The sequence below is a fragment of the Atractosteus spatula genome, chromosome 20, assembly GCF_055471065.1.
Source record: "Atractosteus spatula isolate fAtrSpa1 chromosome 20, fAtrSpa1.hap1, whole genome shotgun sequence".
Classification (NCBI taxonomy): Eukaryota; Metazoa; Chordata; class Actinopteri; order Semionotiformes; family Lepisosteidae; genus Atractosteus; species Atractosteus spatula.
The window spans coordinates 4,869,335-4,895,044 of NC_142725.1; the positions used below are offsets into that span (position 1 = coordinate 4,869,335).

Here is a 25,710-nt window from a genome sequence, read left to right on the forward strand (position 1 = left end):
GGCCACAGCCCTGTCATAAAGCCCCATTTAGTAACATATAAAACCAGTGACACTGTATGATACTTATTGTGATGACTTGGTATGGTCCCTATCTAAAATGTATTAGGTTTGGATGAACCCTAAATCAACATTATTAAGAAATATATTTTCTTCTGAAGCCAAATTAACAAAGTCACCTGTAAATGAAACAACAATGAAAAGAACTGCTGAGCACAGCATAAAAGCATAAGGCTTTCAGCAGAAAGGACCCAGGAGTAAAAAAAAAAGCAAAAACTGAGGTGATAAAACCAGTAATCTCAGATGATGAGGCCACAATTCTAGACATTCCCAAAAACTCAAGTAAAGTAAAAAAAGTAAGAAAACACCAGGTTAGATTGCTAATTTTAGCCCCTTTTACAGAATCTTAACTTCTCACCAGAGGCCAATTGTTGTTATGTTACATTATGCTTCAGATGTGGATAGATATTCAATTCTGATATTACAAAATTACACAGAAACAGATCTCTATATCTAGAATGCTTTATTTCAGAAACCATTGCTCTTTCCAGGGAAGCTGACAAGGCACAGGAGTCAAATTTTGTACTCAAGTCTGAATTATTTTATCCATTTTATCCACTGTTAATGAATTAAGTTATTAGTGGAACTAATATGTTTATAATGTGTATGTCTGAGTATAGCCTAAGGAAATTGATTTTTTTTATCTGAATTGTTTGGCAGCTAATAGTTAATCCATCTGATGACCTTTTTTAAAGGATCCCAAAAAACAGATGAGGATGGCTGTCTAAAAATGAATAGATTATAAATTAACCCAGTTGTGGGTTTAATGTGGGTCAGTTGTGTTTAGTATTATGACTTAGAGTAAGCTACGTGAATTATATAATCAAATTTAACTGGCCTGCAAAACATAGGGCAGCCAAACCCATTAGGGTGGAATTTCAGCTATAGCTAAAAATGTTTCAAAGTTTCCACAGCCAGTGATAATTCCCAGCATGATTTTTACTTGTTTTTAACAGATTACATGGGATAATTATGTCAAATGTGTCATTGTAACACAAAAACGCAATATTTGCTCCAATTCTCAATAGCAAAATACAAACCAGAGGATAAGCAAAATAAGCTCAGATGAAAAAAGCTGTTCTTCACACGAAGGTTTGTGTATATCTGGAAACACCAACCCCAAAGTGAAACTGATTCTGGGAACGCGGGAAAACTTCAAAAACATTCCTGGATAACATTGGCTCCCAGCAGTCCAGACAGCTACAGTAAATGTGCCGAATGGTTTCCTCTTGTAACTTTTTTATGTTATGTTATATATTTGTAAGGTTGATCAGAGCAATTGTATTTTCAGAAACACTACGATATCACTGAGTTGTTCAGCAGACATCCTTTAAATCATGTTTGACAACTGATCTATTTCTCTGAGTTTATTAGCAGTGTTAAATTTTCCTCTCCATGCTGTTTCATTAGGAATTAAATATGTAAGAAATATTAAAGGCTAAATATTAAGATTTAAACATCTTTACTAGCTTTTTTAAAGACAATAAAGTTTTGTTGTGAAAGAAAAATGACCTTATACATGAAATATTGTTCAATTCTACTTATATTGCATATTGCATAGACATATACTATAGCATTCAATTCAGATTATAGTAAAGATGGAGTACAATGGGATAAAACAGACAAATTAGTAAATAATTGGCAAATTGGAGGATATGTAGTTCACTATACCTTTTAAACTGGACATTGTGACCCCATCACCATTTCAAAAAGCACCTTTAAAAGTTATTTTTTTAAGACTTACAAAGCTTTATTGTACCACAGCCACACTTGGGAGGACAAAGTAAATTATTTTTTATTAGTTTAGAAAGGCATATGCAATTCTAAGTTACTGTTACCCCACATCTCTCCATTGATGACTCACAGTGCCTTTTCATAGTCATCAGAAAATGTTTCCCAGATAGCGAAGCTTCAATCCCGGTATTCTATACTTTCACTGCTTTAACCTGGTTTCGCAAATGTTATGCTTCTTATGCACACGATTCATGGTCAACAACTCCCAACCCCATTGCCCACAATCTACTGTAGTAACTCTAAGAAACTGATAAAGCTCCTATCTGATCCACCTCAGGTTTGAGCTGCTGACTGGTACACTGACCAGTAGATGACATTGTGTATTGCAGGCTTGTTTCTTCTGTGTACAACAGACAAATGAATGCTTTGAAAATCACTGATAGTGACATGTTCACTCAGTCCTCTTTTTATGATTAAACTAATGTGGAAAGAAGATGCCTACAAGTACAATAGCTGAATTTAATGACGGCTTTCACACAAGTCACCAGTCTTTGTACTCAGAATCAGACATTAAACTATTGTTAATCACTTTGTTACATCCAAAAAAAGAGCCCTTGCACTAACAACAACTACTTCCCTCAAGCAAAGGTTAAGTACTGTTTCAGAACTCCTAAATAAATATAATTTTGCTGTGTGAGATGCATTGTCCTGTTACGAAAAAAAAGTATGGGAAACTTTAACAAGAAACATCACAATAAAGCCTTGATCATGGAATAGTCATCTCATAGACTGAATAGAATCTCTTCCCTTAATAAAATGGCAGGAAACCGGAGTTAAAATGTTCACATTGTGGCTGAAAATCAGAAGTATATACCAGGTGATTATGAAGCTGGGATTTATTGTTTTTCCATGTATTAAATTATATTTAATATGTATTTAAGAACATTTACAACTGAGCAATGTTTCTTACTTATAGTGGTTCTTGGTGCTTTGCAAACTTAACCTAAGTACCCACAGAATTTCCTCTTGAGTAAGTTAAAACAAGGAAGGGTGGCACTAATTTCAGTAAAAAAAACAGACTCATAGTATGTTTTTAGTCATTGTAGAATGACAACTGACTTCATAATAACCTGGTATATGAATATGTATTGGCTTTTTTATGCAAATGGAAATGTTTGTTGTCTGAAATTTGTCATTTCTAAAACATAAATCCATTACTGCAGACGAATCCATAGATTTACCAGAGAATTACTGAGCCAACAGCCCATGTCCTAAGGTACCTTTAACTGTGAGTAGAGTGGTGTGTGTTTCGAATGCCCAGATATAAAATGCAATGACACAATGATGCTCACAGGCCCAAGCCGCTGGTGGAATGGTCTCTCTGAGGCAGGTTGGCTGCCTCTTTCACACTTGCAGTCACTTCCTTTACCACTGAATCCCCATTTACAATACCGATGCTCCTCCACTGCCTCCCTGTTGTCGCCTGGGTTACAGGTTTGCAGTCCTTCCTGTTACACTCTGGAGTCCATAGCATATTTCTTTCCTGCTGCTGTCCTTCCATACTGGTATATGGATCTGTTATATTGTGAAGATCTGGCATCTGGACAGACAGACAGGAAGCAGGTAAGAACATTAACCGTTTTCCATGCTTATGTACGTACATTCTTTTTTGAATTATATTTATATTATCTGTATTATAATTCTCAACTGTTTTTACTGCTGTATTTTTTGTCATTTAGTCCATTTGCTATACTTTTTTCATTGTCTTTTTGCACCTCTTGTGCAGTGTTTGTGTAATATGGAGCAGCACTTTGAAGTTCTTGATAAATGCTCAAAGAAAATGAACTGTTTGCACAGGCATTATCATTATGTTCAATTGCTGTAGACGATTGTGTCTCAAAGAAGCTTCACAAACATGAAAGGTTTAAAAAAAAACATTGTCCAATTTACACCTCTCTGAAATCACTTAATCTCCAAGTCATTGTCAGGGACTAAATCTAAACTTTCTGGTAGAAAGTAAGGACAAATGTAGGAATTAAAGAAAAAAACACTAAAAGAAAAAGATCCATTCGAAGATTATTCCATTTAAGGAGCAACAAAATACTTGCAGTCATAGTTCTAGGATCAAATTAAACATCTGAATATTTTAAAAAGATAAAAAAAACTCTCTGTGTGGCTATACAGTTGTACTTCTTATCACAATACCTTAAGATTGTCTGAAGCTCATATAAATCCTGTGTTTCATAGTGGAGTATCCAGCACTTACCTCTAAAAATATACAGACAACAGGTTAGTACAATAGAGGTTAGAAAGCATCCAGTCGACCCAGCCATGCCCAGCCAACAAGACCATCCGAATTCGTAGTGCATCCCAAGGTAGACATTCTTCAGCACAAGAGTGGCTCTCTCCACATAGACATCCACTGCGTACCACACAGAGCCAATCATCCCTGGGATTCCTGCAATCACACAATATAATCCAGCTCCACCTTTATTCTTCTATACAGCACTTGATGCCACTCTATCCCCGGGTGATGTAGTGTACAGAATAAAAGATTTTTAAATATTCAGGAATTTCAACATCTCTAATGAAACCTGAAGTGGCACTCCGCTTATGGAGAGTATATCATCAGCTGAACATTTTAGCCCCATTCCCCTTTTTGGTAATAACCTACAAAGCTGCATTTAGGGACCTTTTAGAATAAGTGGCTGGATAGCAGATAAGGGCTTCTGGATGAACAATGGCTTACCAGAGGAATCTGTATGAGGACCGCTGTTCTTACTGATTTCAAAGTTATTCAACTTTCAAGTATATAAGTAGCCACCAGATTAATCAAATTTACAAATCATCTCAAGTGATGAGGGTCTGAAAACATTGCAGAAGTTGCTAAACAAATTCAAGCTGATTTCAACTAAATTCAGGAAAGGAAACAGAGACAAAACTGCCAGATGCATCACATCGCAAAAATACGGTTCAAAAATAGGAAATCTAATTCGAAACCTCAAATGGTAACTCATGAAAAAGTTTCTACTTTTTCAGGCAATGTGAGGAAGCAATAAGAAAGGCAAACAATATGAATCATACTTAAAATAGATATATTGTTAAAGGTTTATCATTTATATCTAGGGATGTTATATTTTTTTACACCTACTGTAAAGTGCTTTTTTTTAAAGGTGCCTACCAGATTAATATAATTGTACATTTTTAGTCTTGAACAAGGGGACTTGATTCAAGTTCAGAATCCTCAAAGCCACAGACCACCCAATTGGCATCTTCAGACTCGACAGAAACACAGGAAGAGAACACAAATGGAAACTACATACAAGCTCATTTATAATTGGGAACAGGATGCACTTCTTTGTAGATTGTTATGGGATTCTGAAACAACCAACTTGCCAACACCATGGTATACTTCAAGAATCAGCTGAGACCTTTGGATCAATTAGCTACTAAAAACACAAGCTACGTACTGTAAATGGCATCCTTTTTTTTTCTCATGATTATGATAGTAGTATTATTTAGGCAGATATGTTTAACCAAAGCACATCTCACTTCATTACAAAGAGTTATGAGCCCAGGGCTCCTAACTGCACCACTCCACTGCTACTTCAGTTCTATAAGAAACCCAAACCCATCAAGGATTTCAGATATTGCTCTAATGTATTAGGTCTAGTGATTTCCATGTTGTAACTAGGGAAGACAATAGCTGTTTCCCATTAGGTCTTCTGACTTAAATGGAAACATGCAATCTGACTTAAATGGAAACATTTTCTAAACAATGCTGCAGCTTGCTTAGGTGTGAAAGTGTTGCTACAGGTGTTCCAAAAACGTTTCTTTCTCCTGCTTTGCAGTTCTGCTTTTTGCCGGAAGCAGCCTGAATTCTTTAGAACTCAATTACTTTGAAACCCTGCAAGGTTACAGTGGCAGGAACTGATACTTTGTTAAACCAAAACTCTGATGAGTCTATTATATATGTTAATATTTTTTTTCTTTTATTATACTGTTACTTTATTTTTCTCTGACAAATTTAAATGCACCCAGCAGAATTATCTTGTTCTTAATACTTAGCAGATACACATAAAATAAGAGAGAAGTAAAGAGTATCAGTGACTCTTTATGAACGATTGCAATGATCAGACTAGATGTAGAGAGAAAAATAGAGCTCATCTTTTCTAATGTCTGAGCAGTATCTTTAAAACAAACCCCTTCCCAAATCAACCACAAAATACACAGCCATCGCACCTCCTAACCCAAATATGTATCCTGCAAAGTAACATATCCTCAGTTTTATGTGGGGCTCTTCCTTGAACAGCTTGATGAAGTCCAGTCCCAGCACCAGGATGATGAGTGCGAAGCTGGCTAGGATGTCCGCCGTAATCATCAGAGCACGTGTTAGCACAATTTTCACTGCAAAGAGAAGCAAGCAGAGTGAAGGAGCTGTCCACAATTTGCTACAGATGGGGAAGATCAACACTGGTATAAGTAAGAAGAAAACTGCAAATACATTCTGCAATTCACTTTCGATATTGAGGCAAAAAATGTCTTTCATTCAGTATAATCAAAATAGAATATAGAATACATTGAATGTTACTGATTTTACCTTATTTACTACAATGTAGATGGTATTCATCTATGTCCCTCATGAACATGGCAATGAACGTACTGTAGGTTCAAACCTCCTAGAGTGGAGTTTCCAACAGTGCTACCCTATGCATATTTCCTCAGCCAAGTGAGATGAAGCCAAATCTGTAGTTCAGACTCCTGCCACTAACCTCAGCTGATCCGAAGCTATTGGGCAGTTACAATCTCATGCATGAGCAGCTTCTCTACACTTCAGCTCATGTGGAGATGTACAGTAAGTAATTGCTTCACTTGAATTGACTGGGGTAATTTCGGGAGGCCAGATTGTACAAGGTTTGAGTGGAGTGTAGCCAGAACTGTAGTTTAGCATGTCACCTGAAAGACATCACCACCTACAGCAGAGAGTCCCCTGGGCTCTGGACAAATCATGGTCTTGGAAAATCTGGTCCAGAGAGAGACACCACAAGCAGTAGCTCTGCACCTTCTGAGAAATAGTGCTTCTATCTTGAATTCATTAAAACCTAATAGAAGCTTCCACACATAGAAACCAAATGTCAGTCAGGCACGCCATGCATGAAATACAACAGTCTGGCCAGCAGAGGGAGCCAGTGTATAACCTTACTGTGTTGTGATAGTCCTTTCATCCCTCTGAGAAATTTGCAAGTTCTCTTTACAGTGCGAAAAGCTTTCTTTAAATGCTTAGCAGTCAGTACTGTTAGTAACCCTGGCAACTGACCATATAATTATTTCAGAAGCAAATTGTTACAACTGACTTAAAAACAAGGAAAGCTATGTGTATCACTTTTTGATAAATATTGTGCTTAGCTCAATCTAGTAACCAAAATATATTTTTATAACTCCAATACACTTTTTCATATTGCATGAGATGATAGTGAAAATTGCACAGGTGATCAAATGTCTGTGACTTTAGGACAATTAATACAGTACTAATCAATTTCTTGCCATTAAAAATTGAAATCTCTGCTTCAAAAGATCAGAACTAAACAGGTCCCTTAATCAGTACAAAATGTGTACAGATATATTCACTTCCATAATTTCTGTTCTCTGCTGGTCTTTGCTCTGACTGAAACAGGAGGATGGAACAATAAGTGGGTCTAATAAACTGGATGATTTCTTTTGCTAGCTGGAATAATGTTAACTGCTTCCAGCAGATGTTGAGTAAAAACATGATCTGAACAAGAGCCTGATTTCTTTTTGCTACAAAAAATAGAAACCCGGGTGCTTTCAATATCTGCTGTCAGCATCTGAGCATCATTTATTTAGAGATGACTTCAGATTTCTGACTGCCATTATTTTTTATTGCTTTTGTACTGTATTTTTCATGTCTAGCTTGGCTAGGATGCAGTGCTCTTCTCCATAGTGTTATCAGACAGTGCCGCATGAACGGAATGTGGGAAAATAAGCAAATAAATAGCCAGAAATAGCTGGAGTGTGATAAGGCAGAAAGAATAACAATGTATACTAGTTTAGCCTAGGATCAAGAAAAGAAATTCCTATTTCTGACAGCAACATATTATTAAGTCTAAATTATTAAGTTTTGCAAGCATTTGTATTTTTGTACTGTACAATCTGTAGTAAGTGTTCTACAATGTAATAGCATCATAATTGGCAGCTGTTGATAGTTATATTTTTACTTATTTATACTTGTTTTGGCAAAAAGAAAATGAGGCCTTTCAATCTCATCCCAGGTTAATTCCCTCGGGACACTGGCACCACAATGTCCCATCAGGGAGAGGTCATTAACCTTCAGGAAGTAATAATACAAAACAGAGGATAATCTTTTCTAATTATTCATCCTGTGTGTTTCGCTCAACAATTCTATGAGATGGCATGTGTGATATTGTGCAAGTATGAAACTGGAAAAGAACTAATATCTATCTACACGTGCTAAATGTCTCACCATTTTTAGTTCAAATCAAAGACTGAGAGGTCAGGCAATGAAGCTGAAAGCTGAGTGATAAGAGGAGTGGAATCAGGACAGGTAGCAGAGAAAGCTCACGGCTGAGCATGTGTTTGTGTGGTGATGACCCTATAAACACTAGAAGCCACATCATAAAAGATTTGTCCTCAAATTAACTTATACCTCTTTCATAAACAGGGAAACAACCAAATAGCTTTATAATGTATCAGAGAAAGACCTCTTCAGGTATCAATGTAAAATTCCCTGTAGCCAGTTTAAAAGTTTATATTTCTACTCCAGAACTGAGCTGTTTTGTATTATTATGGAAAGACCTATACGAGTTGAGCCCTAGTTACTGTTAAGATCTGCATATTTGCTTTGGTCAGGCAGCTTTATTAATTTTTTAATATAAATTACTGAACTGCAGGTAGCAAGCAACTAATTTGACAGACCTTCGCCCTACATGTCATTCATTCAGAAGAAAAAGAAAACACTTAAGAAATTCCTGCAAGTCTGAGAAAACAAATACACGTCAGATTATCAGAATTTGGTTGATCGGATGAAAAAAATGAGGTCTTGTGCTCTAGTTCTTTAACAGATTTTCACTGTGGTAATAAGTGGATGTTTATGTCAGAAATTTCCTGTTAAAGACTGGGGGATGTTTGAAGCTTAGTATTCATTTCAGTAACCTTTATCTTCTTTCCTCTCCACAAAAACCTTAGAGCTAATGACTAGTTGGCAATGACTGCATTTAACTCTTTCTCCTCGGTTTTCTGTTTGTTTCTCTGTGTTTCAGTGCTTTTTTGTATTGGAAATACATCCATCCATTTTCTATCCATTTGTCCTGGTGAAGGTCACAGCAAACAAGAAGTGCAATACAATGAAAAATAAACCTAAATAAAAACATTAATTTAATATCAATTATTTTTTGTCTTTTTTATTCTGCAGGATGCACCTCCTCTCCAGTGTTTACCTGTAAAGCATCACAGATAGACAGTTTACACACATGAATGAGACTGGAACCAGAGGAACCTTTACACAAAGGTTCGTAGGAGTCTGGAACAAGCTGCACACCCCTTCTGTTCGAGCTGATACCTTGGCTTCTTTCAAGAAAAGACTAGATGACAACCTTAGATGGGCCAAATGGTCTTGTCTTGTTTGTAACCATTTTTGTGTTCTTAATTCAATATTATCATATGCTCAGGAAAGCGAGGATGCTACCAAAGAACAGAATTCCTACAGTTTAATGCAGTTAGTGTTACTAAACGTTCAGTACACAGATATAGAAAATATAATGTTCTATCAATTATTATCAATGGATGGAAGGATGACCTACAACATTTTTTTCAAGTGCTTCTTTTACTAATGAAACTAAACTCACCAGTGCATCACACAAGCCATTCATTTGTAAAATCCTACATGTACTATCACTGAAAGACAATTTCATGACTTTGTATCAAGGTTCACCGTGTTCATCAGATATAAATATAAAAAAATAAAACAGGGGAGAAACACACTGTTTTCTAGATAAGTGCTACAAGCCGCTACAACTAGATGCTGCCAATTGTATAGCTCATTTCCTGTGCGCTAACAACTGACAGAGATTAATTATGTCTACCCTGGTCTAAACTTGCTTTTAATGCATTACAAATCATTATAATTACAAATTACTATGAACACTTCAATTTTGATGGGGACCGACAAGATCTTCTTGTGTGTGTTCTCTGAGGGACATGCCTCTACGACTCTTTCTCAGAGTCTCCAGTTAAACTAAACCTTTTAATCTAGTTATGCCACTGCCAGATAGTGGTGTTTAAAACTCATCAACCTCGACCTGTTTTACTGCAACAGTTTGTGTTCTAAGCTATCATTAACAAGGCAAGGTCCCAGTTAGAAAAAATGTATAAATTATGTGATCAAGATTTAACTTGAAAGTCAGTGGCACACATGAAAATTGCATCCATTATCAGAGAAACGCGTGTCCTGAGGAGAGATGCAGCAGGCAGAGTCCCGCTTCCCTGCCCTTGCATTGGTCTGGAGCTCATTGTAAACCATGGAGGAAGGGGCAATACTGGGCAATACTGAAGAGCCAGTCATGCTTATGCTTTCTGTGATGTGAGAGGAAACCTGACCAGCCAGTGAAAACCCATTTATTACATTTCAATAACATTTGGGAAAATAACAAAACAAATACTTGATTTTACAGCAGTACACATTTTTTTACAAGCACCCCACATCAAGAAGCTTGGATTTTAGGCACTTTGACTCCTGGCCACAGTGTTCATAAGAACATAAGAATGGTTACAAGCTAATACAGACAGATCGGACTATCTCGGCTGACTGGAAGCTAATTAATCCAAGGATCTCAACCAGCTCTTTTATGAGTGAAGCCAGAGGATCAGCTTCAAACGCCATACTGCAGGTTCCAGACCCCACAATGTTAGATCCTGAAATGACCGATTCAGTAGTGCACTGAGACAGAGAGGCAGACTTACACGGATGCTCAGCGAGGATAGTCTCGTACTGGTCGCAGGTTCGAATGCCATCCTGTGTGTTGGTGACACACTCCCACCACAGGCCTCTGCACTTCTGGCTGACCTGTGGAAAGAAATGGACCCACTGACAGAGAAGAGCACAGGGTCTGTGGCTGAAACCCACACTCAAGCTGCTGTCCAAGACACCGGAGTGCTACGACACACAGGGAGACGCATGCTTCCAAAAGTCTGACCCCCTACCAGGGACGGGAGTTCGAAAGTCACGAAGGTGACATCACCTTAACAATTTACCCGACACTGTGAGACCTGGTTCTGTAACCAGTCATAGTAGTGTACTATCCTTTCTTACATTAGCACTTTTAAGCACTTTTTAATAATAAAAAACAATGTACAGAGGGATGTACAGTATGTATGATGCCTATTCATACAAAGATTTGAAATGGATTATTGAAACAAACTATCCATGCAAGTCATCAGAATTCTGTAGGATATTGTTTACTTGATTCAGAAGATTTACTGTACCTTTTCTTTGTTTGAAAACATATCAAAGGGATGATGTTATTTCATGTTTACATGAAAATTTAATAATTTCAACCATTTCTTTCTCTTTATTATTTCATATGATTATATAACACCAAGACCAAAGTTTTAGACATCTTACATCTGTTTCCAGAAATTATTACATTTCAGTTTCCTTCAGATTCATGATTTGTTGTCCTTCTTCAGGACATGCCCATATCGAGAAAATTATATTCATGCTGGATTTAGCTATACAGAAAACGATTTAATGTAAATGGTTCTTTTTGCAACCTTTCTTTCTTTTCAGCATTCCGGTAAACACAGAATGACTGTTAACAGGCTCTGAATTTCAATAAGATCCTGTCTCAACAAAGTCAAAGAAAAAAAAGATATTACAGAGGGAGGCCTCACAAAAGCTAGTGTTGTTTACAGAGACAATCTGTATTTCCCCTAGTCTGTTTCCTTCCTATTATCAATAATAAAGCAATGATTCTACAGACAATATCCCTTTTTTTGTGAAATCCTTGTACAGTACAGGATGTGGCCTTTCACAAGATACTGTGCATTCCTTTTGATAGAAAACAGCTGCTCATAGATTCCTTTAGATTATTTTATCAGGAAGAGAAAAAACATCATAAAATTATTCGGAACTTTTAACTTTCTTGTTTTGGTTATTGTTTTATTTTTGTTTTGTGGGGGGACTCTGAGTTACTTCTTTATGGAAACATTTGTGATAAGTGTATTTTCCATCACAAGAATCAGAAAAGGATTACGAAACATATACAGCACATGCACATGATAACAGATTTGAATGCCATAACAGCACTAAATAAGTTTTCATTTTCATATTAATCGCTGTTGGTAGGACGATCTCTTCTGATCTTTTTTTTTCTCTTTTATACATGTCTAATTCCTAATCCTTGGCAACCTTTAATTTTACCTCCAAGTCGTCATCAGCGTTGACCATCCAGCAGTCGGTCCAGGTTGCTACGATGAGGAAGACAGTGGACACCAGGGCCAGGCAAAATGCCATGAACTGGAGCACCACGATCATTCTCAACTCTGGAGGACTCCAAAAATAAAACACTTTTTACCAAACACATTACACCAAGATCACTCCTTGCCCCTTTAGGTCCTTCTATTCTCTTTATAAAGCCTTGCAAGTCTTAAAATAAACAAATTTTGTCAGTCATCGTTATGAACACTGCCAAAAGGTGTGATGCACGCTAAGTTTTATGATGGAGACATTGAGATACTTTGTAATGTGACTGAGATATTTATTCATTGTGGAAATTAGCAATGAAATACACATTTTTGCTTTAGACTTAGATTTCTTATCTGAAATACTGCACCATTTGACGTAAACAAGGTGAAAAATACAAATTACAAATAACATTTTTGTTATTTGCAAATTTGAAATAGTAGTGCTTTTATGTTTTTAATCCTTATTAATTACGTTCTTATAAATTACTTAGTTTTTCTTTGTATTAGTCCAACATTATAAAAAAAGAAGATCATTTTAGATATATATAAAATAAAAGTAACATTACAATATTAGTATTTAAAAGCATTCAAAAAGAAATTAGTTCTTCTTTAAATCAGTTTGAGGAAGTTCAACATGCATTTGTTTCATTTTCATATTGAAGAATATTAATTATATTATTATCTAAATATGTTTTATTCTATAAGAAATATAATTTACTGAGCTCCAACCTAAATGTCACGATGAAGCCTTTTTGAAAGCTCTCAATTTCAATTACTCAACAGTAAAGCTTTTCATTACACAGTCATGAGGACATTTTAAAGAACTACAATGTTTTTAATGAGTCTTGTGAAGCAGGTTACAGGAATCTGTGCTGAAAAATGGAAGCAAGTCAAAACTATCAAAATATCCGTAATAAGAAATGTTACAAGCAACAGGCCTTTCAGCCCACCTAACACATTAGGTAATTGTAGCCAATCTTATCCAGCCATTTCTCAAACAAACAGAGTATCAGCTTTATCATCAAGGCTGGGTAGCTTGTTCCAGACTCTCCCTTGGAGTAAAGTACAACCCTTGGAGTAAAGATGTGTCTCCTGTTCTCAGTTTCAAATCACTTCCACATAGTTTTCCACTTTCAACATCTGGTTATTTATAATTTAATGTATAATTTAAATATGTAAACATTTCTAATATATAAATTAGAAACCATAAAATACAGTACTACAGTACATATCCTCTATGAGTACACCAAGCTAAGATTCATATTTTGGAGTAAGAAAATGATTTGTACTTCTTATGTTTGCCGTTTGTGCATGAATCCATAAGTTTTTATTTTAATGTTGCAAAAGTATTTTAATGTAAGTGAATATAACAAGAAAATTCAATTTACTATTACAGTGAAGTAAAACTTTACTTTAATGTTCCTAAAAAAATACTAAAAATACTTAAATGCAACTTTTGGGCCTGTAACATAACTGTCTAGACTCCTGCCCTCACTAGATAAAGATGATAGTCTGTATAAGCTATTATCTCTGTTTTTATAACTGGATGGAGTTATAAAACACAGTGACAAAAATCGATTAACATACATATAGAACCTCATATAAATATATAACCTTTATGTGTATATAGTTGGATCCATGTCACTCAACTCCTTGTTTTTTAAATATACTGGATGCATTGTAGTGCTGAATTTTAATCTGAGTTTTAAATTTATTTTACTTCAAACAGAAAAAAACAAGTGTTTTAATTTACACTAAATGTCTATAAATCAAGTAAACACAGGGATTTTTAGGAAAACAATTATTTATTTTCATTATATTTGCATTTTTTTGAATGCTAATATAAGGAAAAATCATTATCTTTGAAAGATAAACATTTCGTTATAATAAGAACAACTAAGTACTGTTTTCTTTATGTTTAAGGTAGTCACAAATTATTTTTTAAAAGTGTATTTAGTTTTCTTCTAGGCACACCATGTTATGAAATAATCTTTAACCACAGAGTTTTGTTTTTTATGTATGAATCCTTAGTCTGTAGGAATATTTGAAATTTTAAACAAACTAGTGTGACAGCAATTAATATTTAATGCAGAGAAAGAAGAGGTCTATGAAATGTGACAATCACACTATGATCCATTTTAACAAACATATACACATTAACATTCAAGAAAATCAGGCAAACAAATTGAACAATGAACAGTCAAGTTTTCAGTCCCATTGAGCTATCCCTTTTACTACAACACAAGCAAAACTTCTGTATGCAAAAAAAAGTTATTTGTAGCTTCTTCTTGCGAATAACTTAAACATACATGCTCAAAACCTACATCATATTGTTCAGGTTTTCCAAACAAAGATCAAATCCTTTAACACACCCAAAGCTAAAATTAATGTTAAATGAGACAGGTAAACATTACAAAACAAACTCTGTTAACCCTTCCAGTAGACTCTAATTGTGTCTATTTGTTGTACAGATTACCTATCTCAGATTCGTCTTCAGCTTAGATTCAAATATTCATTTATTCTTAAGAATTAGAAGTATATAGTTAAAAAAAATCAGATTACCTCCACTTTGAGCAGGCAGGACTCATGTTAAGGTTCTACATGAAGCTTTGCCAGTAGAAAAACTAACTATCTTGACCTCCGTGTAGCAAGGGAGTTGTGATACTGGAATTTTTTAGGTGAGAAAAAATTTGGAATGCCAGTGAGACCAAACTGGATTTTTCCAGAAGGGCCTACATGGACAGAGAGCCTGATCTGAATAATGCAAAGCACTAATTAAACCTTCCTTCCAAAAGCCAAAAATAAATAACATTGGTTTTCCGTGGCTATTTTTAGGTTGTTCAATGTATGTTGGGTGTGCTTTGAATTTTTATCAAAGGGGTCCTTTTATGTGCAAGAACATTGTTAAAGAGTTGGATAGCACGATCCTGAAGGTGTGCTACCAGGGCTGCAGGCATTATCCATGTTCTCTCAACTGCTGTTTGATGATAATTTTCCTCTCTCTGACATTTCAGAGTTTGCGAAGTGAGGAGAGAGATGTCAGGTGCACTGCCTGCGTTTTCGAATGACGTGCATTTCAGCTGTTTGCAAATTTTTAATTAGCCTCCCAGATTTCTGCTATTAATTTAGCCAAGGCAATTTTGATTCAAAACAATCAATCACCTGTAAAAAAAAAATTATGACCCATAAAACATAATGTCAAGTGGTATAACAAAAATAAATCTGTTAACACAATCATTAACATCTAACCATTTCACGTGGTACAAACAGAAAAAACAAGGTATAGGTTATTGCAATACTGGAATAAATTGCAGGCTCTAGAAATAGTACTCCATCCAGCAACTGAAACAAAAGTACAAACTATAGGCAGGGGCTAAATTGTCTTGAGTAGATGAGAGGGTCTACAAGAAACAGAAATAGGAGGTAGAGGACTGATAGAAATATTTAAAAAAGACAATATTTGTCTATGCAATGTAAATGGAAATCCTAAATAGTGCTGTAAGTGGGATTGGAGAACAAGCAGGTTGCGCTCTGCTTTCCAGATCTGAATTATCAAAGAAGGGACATGCTGTACTATTGGAGGTGCCATGATTCAGATGAGATGGCAATCCAAGGTCATTAAAGATCCCATGGCAGGGTCACTAAGAGTTTTACAAAAAAGAAGTAGCTCTAGACAGCTTTTTGTTTAGAACAGAGTGATCTCAATGTACAGTTCAGCAACTATTGTTTTCATCCTGAATAATTTCTCTAGCAGGAAATCAGGGTCTGGAAAATCAAGAAATCTGAAACTCTGGGACATTTAAATATTCACAGATTAGAAAAAGACACTTTAATTTTGGCAATGTTAAAGGCATCTCAAACTTCTTCATTATAAAAACTTATAAGAAAAGAAAGAAATCCTAAAAAAAAGGTTAGGAAAAACTGAGTTAAATCAAACTGCAAAAATTAAATATGGAAAAGTAATTTGAACCTCTGTTGCTACACATTGTGAGGAAGAAATGTTTTCTTTTGACAATTAAATGTCTCTTACATGTTGCAGTTCTTGAACTGGCACTTCTCTGGCATCTGCCACCACCCTGAAATATGGCACACAAGCAACCATGGAGATCAAATCCAGTCAGCTATAAGACTGGCCGTGTGATCCAATAGGTTTGCAACACCTTTCAAGCTCCAAAGGCGTATGTCACTATAACATGCTCATGCTTTTCATTTCCCAATCTGCATTCCTCCTCCACATTCCTTTGATTGATCTGAATCATGGCACTAATATGGTGTGTGTGACTGGTCCAAGGCTGCGATCAAACTAACATTTCTCAGGCATACTCCCAGTATCCTAACCTATTTGAAGCAAAAGACTGTTGATGTGACACAGCACATTTCAACCAAATTTCATTACACAGACCAGAGAACACACGTGGAAAGTTCAAATATATTTTAATCTGAGAACAAGAAGTCCTTTTTATGCAAAGGGTTGTGGAAGTGGACCTTGGTTATTGTTACAAATCAAGGGAGGGAGTTTGAGATCTCACAGAACTTCAATACCAGAAGTCGTGGAAACTAGGCTTATTGAGCCTCATTACACATTATATGGTTAGGTTAAAAGCTGTCTTGGTTGCAAGGTCTGAAAGACTGGACTAAGCAATCACTCAGAGATTAGTCTCTGAGTAAAGGGAAAGAAAGGGGCTGATCAAGGGTTAGGTCTCCCTATAAGCTGGTTCTGACGGGCAGGAGTTCCAGTCTGTCTGATGGGCTAAAGAAGAAGCAGCTCTCAGGGAAACCAAAGGGCTCACAGATATGTTGCAACAGCAAACAAGAGGAAAGTCAGGTCAAGGGCAAAGCAACAGGTTAATGTTATAGATTAGCATTATCAGTCCTGACAGGGGATCAGTTATAACCAGAAGTTCATTGGTTACTCTTACGATGCGTTGGTCAGGACCCTATGCAGACAATATAATCCGGAAGCATGTGAAAAGGACACGGGGAGGAGACGACGAGGAACTGGGCAGGTTGGCAAACAGGGGGACTGTGCACTGGTGCTGGGGGGGGGGGGGCGTGGTCCAGGTGTAAAAGTCCAAGGGAGTCCAAAGGGAAATCCAGGGTGAAGTCCAAAACTCCAGAGCCGGGTTATCCAAACGAGACAAGGGTTAAAAACAGGAACGGGATCCGGTGTAGGGACGGGAAATAAAACAGGACCCCAGACTCAGCAGGTTCAGGATGCCGATAGGATGCCTATGCCCTCAAGCCGCGGCCGTAGGGCGACTTGGTGGTAGGTGGGCCTCCGGGTGTCCGTCTTCCAATGCAGAGCCCAGAATAGTGTGAGCATCTGGTTTATATAAGCAGGGGCTGGATAGGAAGCAGGTGGACAAAATGAACTAAAATGTGAAAGAGCCGGAAGCGCCCTTAAGAGGAGGGATTACAATCGTGACAGTTACAAACCAAGGATTTATTTAAATAGCTTGTGCAGTTTGATTAAGCAAATGTTGTGGTTTCAAATCCCAGAGTGGGTTTGAGATGATCAGGGCAAGTAGATCTAGAGAACTGAGCAAGGATGAAAGTTCCTCAGTCATAATTCCAATATGCGGTGTCAGTGGAACCACTAATGACATGAGTTGTTTCCCCACATAGATTGCACATTTTGTTGTTCAGGCTATTCTCCATGTCATGAACCAGTTCCAGACATTTCATACATACAGTACCTGTTTCATACACTGCTGCTACCAGATGCCCCAATGCACCATAGCTCTTACACCACTTCACCTGATTTTGAAAGAATATCAATCCTCTATTTTATCCCAGAATTATCTTCAAGGGGAGATACCAAAAATCCCCATTATCTGGATGCCTTTCTGGATCTGGGAGTAACGCAATATCCATCCTCCATGTCTATCCATTTCATATCCCATCATCATCCTATTCCTTCACGACGTCCTTTAAAACTGAACAATACAGTGTCTTTTCTGCCAAGTAATGACATCATCCAGAGTGATTATATCAGTGTACTTCTTCACGACCACAGTCTTACCTGTTGTAACAGGTCCTTCCATGGGGCTGAGTGACTGGAAGGACCTGCACAAGGAACTGTTGTTAGGATCAGTCTGGTGTTTCTCTTCCCTCTCTTGCGTCATCATAACCTCACTTATTTACTGTATTTCCCGATGATGTATATTTCTTGAACCTTGTAGAAGTTTGGAATGTAGACCAGTAGATATAATTTAACTGGAAACTGGAAAATAATTAAAGTTCACTATGAAGAACAACACCCGAGATTTTAGCACATTGAAAGGTCTATTGAGTTTTTTAGTCACAATAAATCTGGCTTAATCCATATGGGTGACAGACAGCCTCCTTGCCATGAGATGAAGAATCCCCAAAAAGAACCAAGTACAGCTACAAACCACCAACTTAGAATTAAATTCTGCAAGTGTCAAAAGCACTAAGCTCTTTCAACAGTTGTAATATGAAATTCCATTGATAAGAGGCATATATTTAAGGGGTTCAGTGATGATTATTGCCAGAAGCTAAGCATTTTGTCTTTCTTTTTCTGAACATGTATAGAGAGATTGAATATTATTTTGCACAGAGGAAAGGTAGAACTAGAGAATAAATTTTAATCCTGGGAACTAGGAAATCATGCAAGGAAGAGAGATCTATGATGAGGCATGAAATGACACAGCCATCTACTGTCACGACCGCCAACCTGCCCAGACCAGCCCCCAAGAGAGCTAACCAGTGCCAGCAGCGGGGCGATAATTACAAGCGCCGCCGCACGTGTTAACTCAGCACCAGATGCCCTACCGTGTGGCAGGCTGCAGTATTTAAGCCATTCAAACCCGCTTCTTGCTGCTCGGTATTGAGTCTACTCTTTCAGAGCTCTACCTGGTGTTTATTCTGTACCTCGCACTCTTCTGGATTCTGGACTTCCCTTTTGCCTTTCAACTTTGGACCTTGCCTCTCGTTTTGGATTGTTTGCAACTATTTGTACTTCCTGGATTTCGAACCACCTTTCTTCTTTTGACCACGAACTCTTCTGACGAACCGATTGTTCACCTGCCACGACACCTACCTACTCCCGCGTCTGCACAGGATCCACATACAGTATCTCTTCATTGGGAATTCCTCACATCTACAATGTACATCAAAATTCGCCTTAACAGAAAGTGCACTGTGGTAAACTATGGTTCTACTCAGCCTACCAAATTCATCCCTTCACTGCTCAAACTCGAGATTCATACTGTAGGTGTCACTCGTATTGCATTACTGAAACGGTAGCTTCATTTAATGTTTTTCGTAGTTTAATAATCAGCTTTCTTGAAAATATAACATATTGTATGTGTTATATATTCAATTCAATTCAATTTATTTTTATATAGCACCTCTCACAGCACGGTTGCCCCAAGGTGCTTAACAATGTAATTGATGATACATTTTGTCAATACAGAACAGAAGACCAGAAGACAATGGAGGAGAGGAACCAAAAACTCCTTAGTAAGGAGAGAAAAAACTTCTAGGGGTCCAAGGTCAACTGGTTGCCCAACCCCTTTGGGCATGCTAACATAATATTATATACTGTAAGTATCTAAAGTACATAGTCTAACTTTTAAAATGTAAAGTGGCTATACTTTTTTTTTCTGAAAAGAGGATTGCACGCCATGAATGGAACCTACCGTAGATTAGATCACATTCATTTAATGTACAGTAACTGATTTCAGAGAAATTCTCAGAAAACAATCAATTTCATGGAGTGACTATAAACTAATCAAAACAACTAAAAGTGTTAATGTTGCAAATTGCTGTTATATTGCTGAGATACAGTATGCACTGATCAAAATATGTTAATAGAATTTTAATGATCGCTTGCAAAACGGGTGTAAATAAAGTCATCTACTGTACATCTAGATTAAGACAGTCTGTAAGAATGATGCTAATACAGCAGTATAGTTGATGTACAGAATGGATATCTGTGGATATTACTTCACAGAATTCTTTAACATGTGTGGCATATCGTGAAATGTAGTTTTTTGTCCATGTATTCGGCTCATGCACTAAATTGAAAACTACATGCTGGAAAAGCAGTTCTTGTTTCATTTTAAATAGACCCTAAAAAAATAAATTTAATTTTAGAAATGTAAAATTAATACATGCTACCAACAAAATCCAAAAGTATTGTAAATAATCAGGAGACACTTCCTGGCTCCTCGGTATGAGAGCTTTTAAATACAATAAGTTTTTAAAGCCATAATGTATAATAAATATATATTGGAGCTGTACCATATGTCAGGACATTCTGATATGTAATATAATCTTCTCAGTTTAATATCTTATACGTCCCCAATACAAATGGTGATCCACAATAAGTATGAAATGCTTCTGTGAGCTGGGCAGCCACTAATCAATTGTGATGTATCTCGTTTGGTCTTTGGTATTAGCTAGTGGAAAGCAACAAGTGACAATTAATTTTCCTGAATTTCAGAGGTTATTATCTAGTGGTTCACACAGATGTACTAATGTGCCTTTCAATCACTCCAATCTAATTATACAGTGATGTGAAAAAGAAAGTACACCCTTTTAAGATTCTATGGTTTTACATATTAAGACATATCTGACTTTCACCTAGTCCTCACCAAGTCCTATAGAAGGTAAATGTAACCTCAAGCAACAAATAGCACACAAACACAAATTTTAATTTGTTATTATTGATTAAACAAAAAAATCACACACACATTAAAGTCCAAATCAAAGTTCCACAAATGTTAAAGAATTCCATGAATATCCAAAGTTATCCATATTGTACAATACATCAGCTACAGTATTAGTGTCATTCTGGCAGACTGCCTTCGTCTAGATGGGCTGTTTTGCACATGAGGTTGTATCAATATGGGTGGCTTGGAAAAAGCTGCTCACGGAGATTCATCTGCTGGGATAGTTGCAAGCCAAAAGGTTTGGCTGTAACAGGGAGGCAGGTCAGCAAGAGGAAACCAAGAGTAAGATACTGCACTGGCCCACGACAAGTAACACAAGGCTACCTGCACTCAAGATTGCTCATTAGTGCATGTATGTGTCTGTGGTGTAGGAAGTGGTGCAGGGAGTAACCATTTGCTGATGCTTGCCTGTAGGTAGGAAGAATGAAAGAGATGTGGAAATTTATAAAAATTGAGATGCATAGGGATGGCGGCGGAATTGAGCTGGCACTATATAGGTGAGAATTCTGGAGGAAGCCAAAATAATAGTAATTAAAATGATGAATCTTGAGTGGAAACAGTAGTCCATTATGTTTCAAAGGGTTTCCAGAAGGTCTGGTATGTTTCAAGGGGGTTTTCAAATTTGGGGTGTTGGGAACATGTTAAAACCATCTGAAACGTGGTTAGAGCTGTGAGTGAAGTTTCTAGGTCCAGTGTAGACTGATGCTGTATGCTTGCATTAATGGGGTGGAGATGGTGTCAGTGGCATAAAAATGGGTCCAGAGCTGGGATGACCATGTGGCCTGCATGTGGAAACCTGAAGGGGAGAGAGGGGAAGCTGATACCACTTTGGATGAATGCCTGCAGGAGAGGGGTAATAGGGGAGGGAACCCATTGCTATCTCACCTGGCCATTGACACCAGGAGCAACACGAGTTATGAGTCCTGGACCCAATGCAAACTGATGCCCTTCGGAGTGGAGTGAACATCAATGACTGGGAAGGCTCCTACAAGGGCAGCAGGAGGATTGGAAAGAGAAGGCAAAACAACAAGGATAAGCTGGAGGCAATGGTAAAGTTGGCAGGAGACCTCAGAAAAAAGAGAGAAGAGGGAGAGCAGAGATTGTGAAAAGCAGAACAAAACTGAAGAGAGTAGGAAAGGAAGTGTCTGTGATTATTGCAGAGCTCCAGGGTGGCTATGAAAATCTAAATATTTAGACACAGGTGAGCAGAATTGGGCATGATCAGAAATTCGGCCTCCTCCTACATTTTCTGTTTAAAAACATAATTTTTTGTCAAGGATCAGGTGACTGTTGTTAAGTGACACTTCTGGAAACATTCATATTCTTTGTATCTGAAAAAATCTAAAAGATCTACAACACCCACAAAATCAAGTGTAAGTAAAAACACATGTCTTTGTTTAAAAGAATTTTAATTAAAATGTCTAAAAATATTTTTTTAAAATAACACAAAATATACTGATAGTTTAAATGGAGAAACATGATTCCAAACATAAAACAGCACATTCATTTTGTTGTCCAAAAATGGCCTTTGTAAAATCACTATCACAGTTACAGCAGTTCAGCCAAACAATAATTAAGACAAAAAAAATGATTATGAATGATTTATTGGTTGAAGTCCCATGGCTGAGGGAATGACAGCCAGTCCATGGGCATGGGGCTCTCGCTACCCCCTTCCGTTTTTTCATAGTCAGGCATGTACCGCAGGGCCATGATGGGGTGTAGGGAGGGAAGAGAAGTGATGCTGTAGAATGGTGGTACTGAGGTAAGCGGAAAGGGGCAAGGGCAGGGTTTGATTTTCCTGCCAAGCTTTCATTTATAACTCGATTAGTAGAACTCCAATTGAATTAATCCATTCATTCACCAATTTCCTAACCACATTATCCAATTCAGGCTGGCAAGGGAGTAAACAATTGGCACAAGGCAATATCTCAGTCTAGATGGGACACCTGTCCGTTAGAGGGCAGACACTAACACAGACACATACACATTTACAGCATTGCCAATTTTTCCAGAACCCAATTAACCAACCAGTGTGACTGTGGACTGTGGGAAGAAACTGAAGCACCTAGAGGAAACCCATGGAAGCACAGGGAGAACATGAAAACATAAACACTTGCACACAGATAACAGACCAGGAATTGAACCAAGGGCCATTGAATTAACTCTTCAATAATTCTGGTTTCACATGTTTGTGGGGATGTAATAAAAATGCATTTTTTTATTACATGGGGGTGAGGGACAAGGTGGTTTGTCCAGAGCCCAGAGATGTTTTAAACTGACCCTGAATGGTGTCTACAGTAAGTATGGTCCACTTTTCTGTTGGATTGCAGTATCATATTTCCTTTTAAAATACTGAAAGAGATTACTGAACTCTGTTTATAGAACTCCATTGAATTCAGTCTTTAAAAATAGTCCAAATTCTTCAATTGCATGTAATTGTCCAAAGTGGAACCAAACTAAGCTGGTGACACAAATTATTGCAATAAAAGGATAAGAAGGGGCATAGGCCATATTAAGGCAAAAGCAAACTAGGCATATTCCTAGGGCCCAAACATTTAAGAGGGGCCCTGTCAGATGTGCTAATTGTCCATTTTCATTTTCATATAAACTACCATTGTATGTTTAGATTAAAATGTTTTTAAGCATCTAATAAATGGGATTTGACTTTCCATGTCACTAGAAACAAGCTCTGATTTCTTTACCCATACTGAGAGACTTACAGCACGTCTTGACCAGTCTTGTGCCAATGAAGTACAGTATACCAAGATGTTTGCACAAGTTCCACTTCATTATTTGCTACTGTGAGCTACAAAGAAAAAATGTACAGTGTGTTTGCTAAATTTGCTAATTCTAAAATGCCATTAAGCAGGTGCTCTTTTAGGAGCAGTGAAGTGCAAAACAGTAAAGGGAAAATGAAAATGAAGATGTCTATGCAACTCACTTAATTGAGATGTGCTTGATATTGAAAGGTTATGCCTGACTGCCTTATAACTGAACAGCTATGAAGCCTTTAAGGATTCAGAGTAAAAAAAGCGTTTATTTTTTCATTAATGCTACCTCAGATTTGAATTTAATAAGAGTAACATTAGACTATACAATTGCTTGAGCACTGGTCTTACACACAGGTGTTGTTTGTGGGGGTTTAAACATGTATTTGTAATACACTGAGGGGAAGCAAGAAGCTTGTTTGTCTAATGCCGAAAAAACAGATTAATCTGACCCTTACTGAGCCTGAAGAGTATTATAATATGCTCCATATTTCTGTTGGAAGGTTGGAACATTAGAATCTTTAGAACAAGTCCAACGTCAGATTTTACTCAGCATAGAAAATGGAAAAATATTCTGAAGGAAGCCATTCGATTTCTTTCCAACTGTGATGAATATTATCTGCCATATCACAATATGCAGGAAAGGAATGAGCAGAATGTTTCTCTGAGTTGCATTATTTTTGACACGCCCTTTAAAACACATTTTATCATTTCATTACAGATGTTCAAGTTGTCTTAAGTTTTACTCGGTTAACTCAAAGATTGTTTTTCTGAAAGTCTCACAAAATGAAGTTTAGAACTAAAGTTCTGGGGGAGATCAAGCTCAAGTCTTGCTAAATTCTGCCCACCTATGTGGGATAAGAATCCCACTTCTTGCTGACTCACTTGTGCGCTTCGTTTGTTTTCATTTGCTGTTTCCTGCTCTCCATCTTTCTTCCACCTGCTTGAGGAAAACCAAACACTCCACCATCTCCACCTGCTCAGTAGACCAGGGAGCTCTGGCTAAGTACCTTGCTCAAGAATTCAACAGCAGTCAGAATATAAATTTCCAGAACCCTAACCATGTCTTTTCTGTCTTTGTGTGTATACTGGTTTATTTGTATCTCAGACACAAATAAATAAAGATAAAAACAGATAAATAAAGGGTGACACATTATTTATTTGATCTACTTAACAGTACTGCGAATTGTTGTCAAGTTTTTATTTAAAACTTCTTCTACTTCATAAAATGACAACCTAGTATTGATAAAGTTATTTTGACTAAAAACACTGGATCCACTGCTTTTTAAGTAACATTTGATCCAATTAAATCTTTGCTCCTTTTTCAAAATCTAAATAAGCTCCACCTAAATTCCTTCTGAGCCGGAATTTAAAAATAAATGCTCCATATGGTAATAGGGAAAAATAGATTGTAGGAGGTGATGTCCTTCGGATGAAAAAGTAAACAGATGTCCTCTCCACATGGTCTTTAAAGATCCCCAGTTTTGAAAGAGTAGTGGTTGACTCCGGTGTTTAAAGTAAATTGGACAGCCAGCAGCCATATTACCCTGCAACTCAAAACTGACAACTCACTGAAGCTAAGCAGGTGCCAGCCTTGTCAGTACCTGGATGAGAGACTAAAACTAAGGTTGCTGCTGGAAGAGGTGTTAGTGGGGCCAGCAGAGGGTGCCCACCCTGCAGGCTATGTGGGTCCTAATGCCCCAGTATAGTGACGGGGACTCTATACTGTAAAAAGGCACTGTCCTAAGGATGAGATGTATAACTGAGATCCTGAAAAATCCCAGGGCATTTCTTGAAAAGAGTAGGAGTGTTAAGCCAAGCATTATGGATAAATTTCCCTTAGGCCTTTACCAATCATGACCTCCTAATAATCCCCATCTCTGAATTGGCTTCATCACTCTGTTCTCCTCCCCACTGAGAGCTGGTGTGTGGGGAGTGTACTGGTGCACTCT

General features: G+C 37.2%; 1 protein-coding gene across 1 annotated transcript; it reads right to left on the reverse strand.

Moving 5' to 3' along the window:
* Positions 1–3,302: 3,302 nt before the first annotated feature.
* LOC148817393 (claudin-16-like) lies at positions 3,303–14,879 on the reverse strand. Its single transcript, XM_088938438.1, has 6 exons — positions 14,854–14,879; positions 12,248–12,377; positions 10,789–10,891; positions 6,034–6,198; positions 4,058–4,249; positions 3,303–3,391 (listed from the first exon to the last, which is right to left on the reverse strand). The coding sequence occupies exons 1-6, from the start codon at positions 14,877–14,879 to the stop codon at positions 3,303–3,305; spliced, it is 705 nt and encodes a 234-aa protein (XP_088794564.1).
* Positions 14,880–25,710: the final 10,831 nt, after the last annotated feature.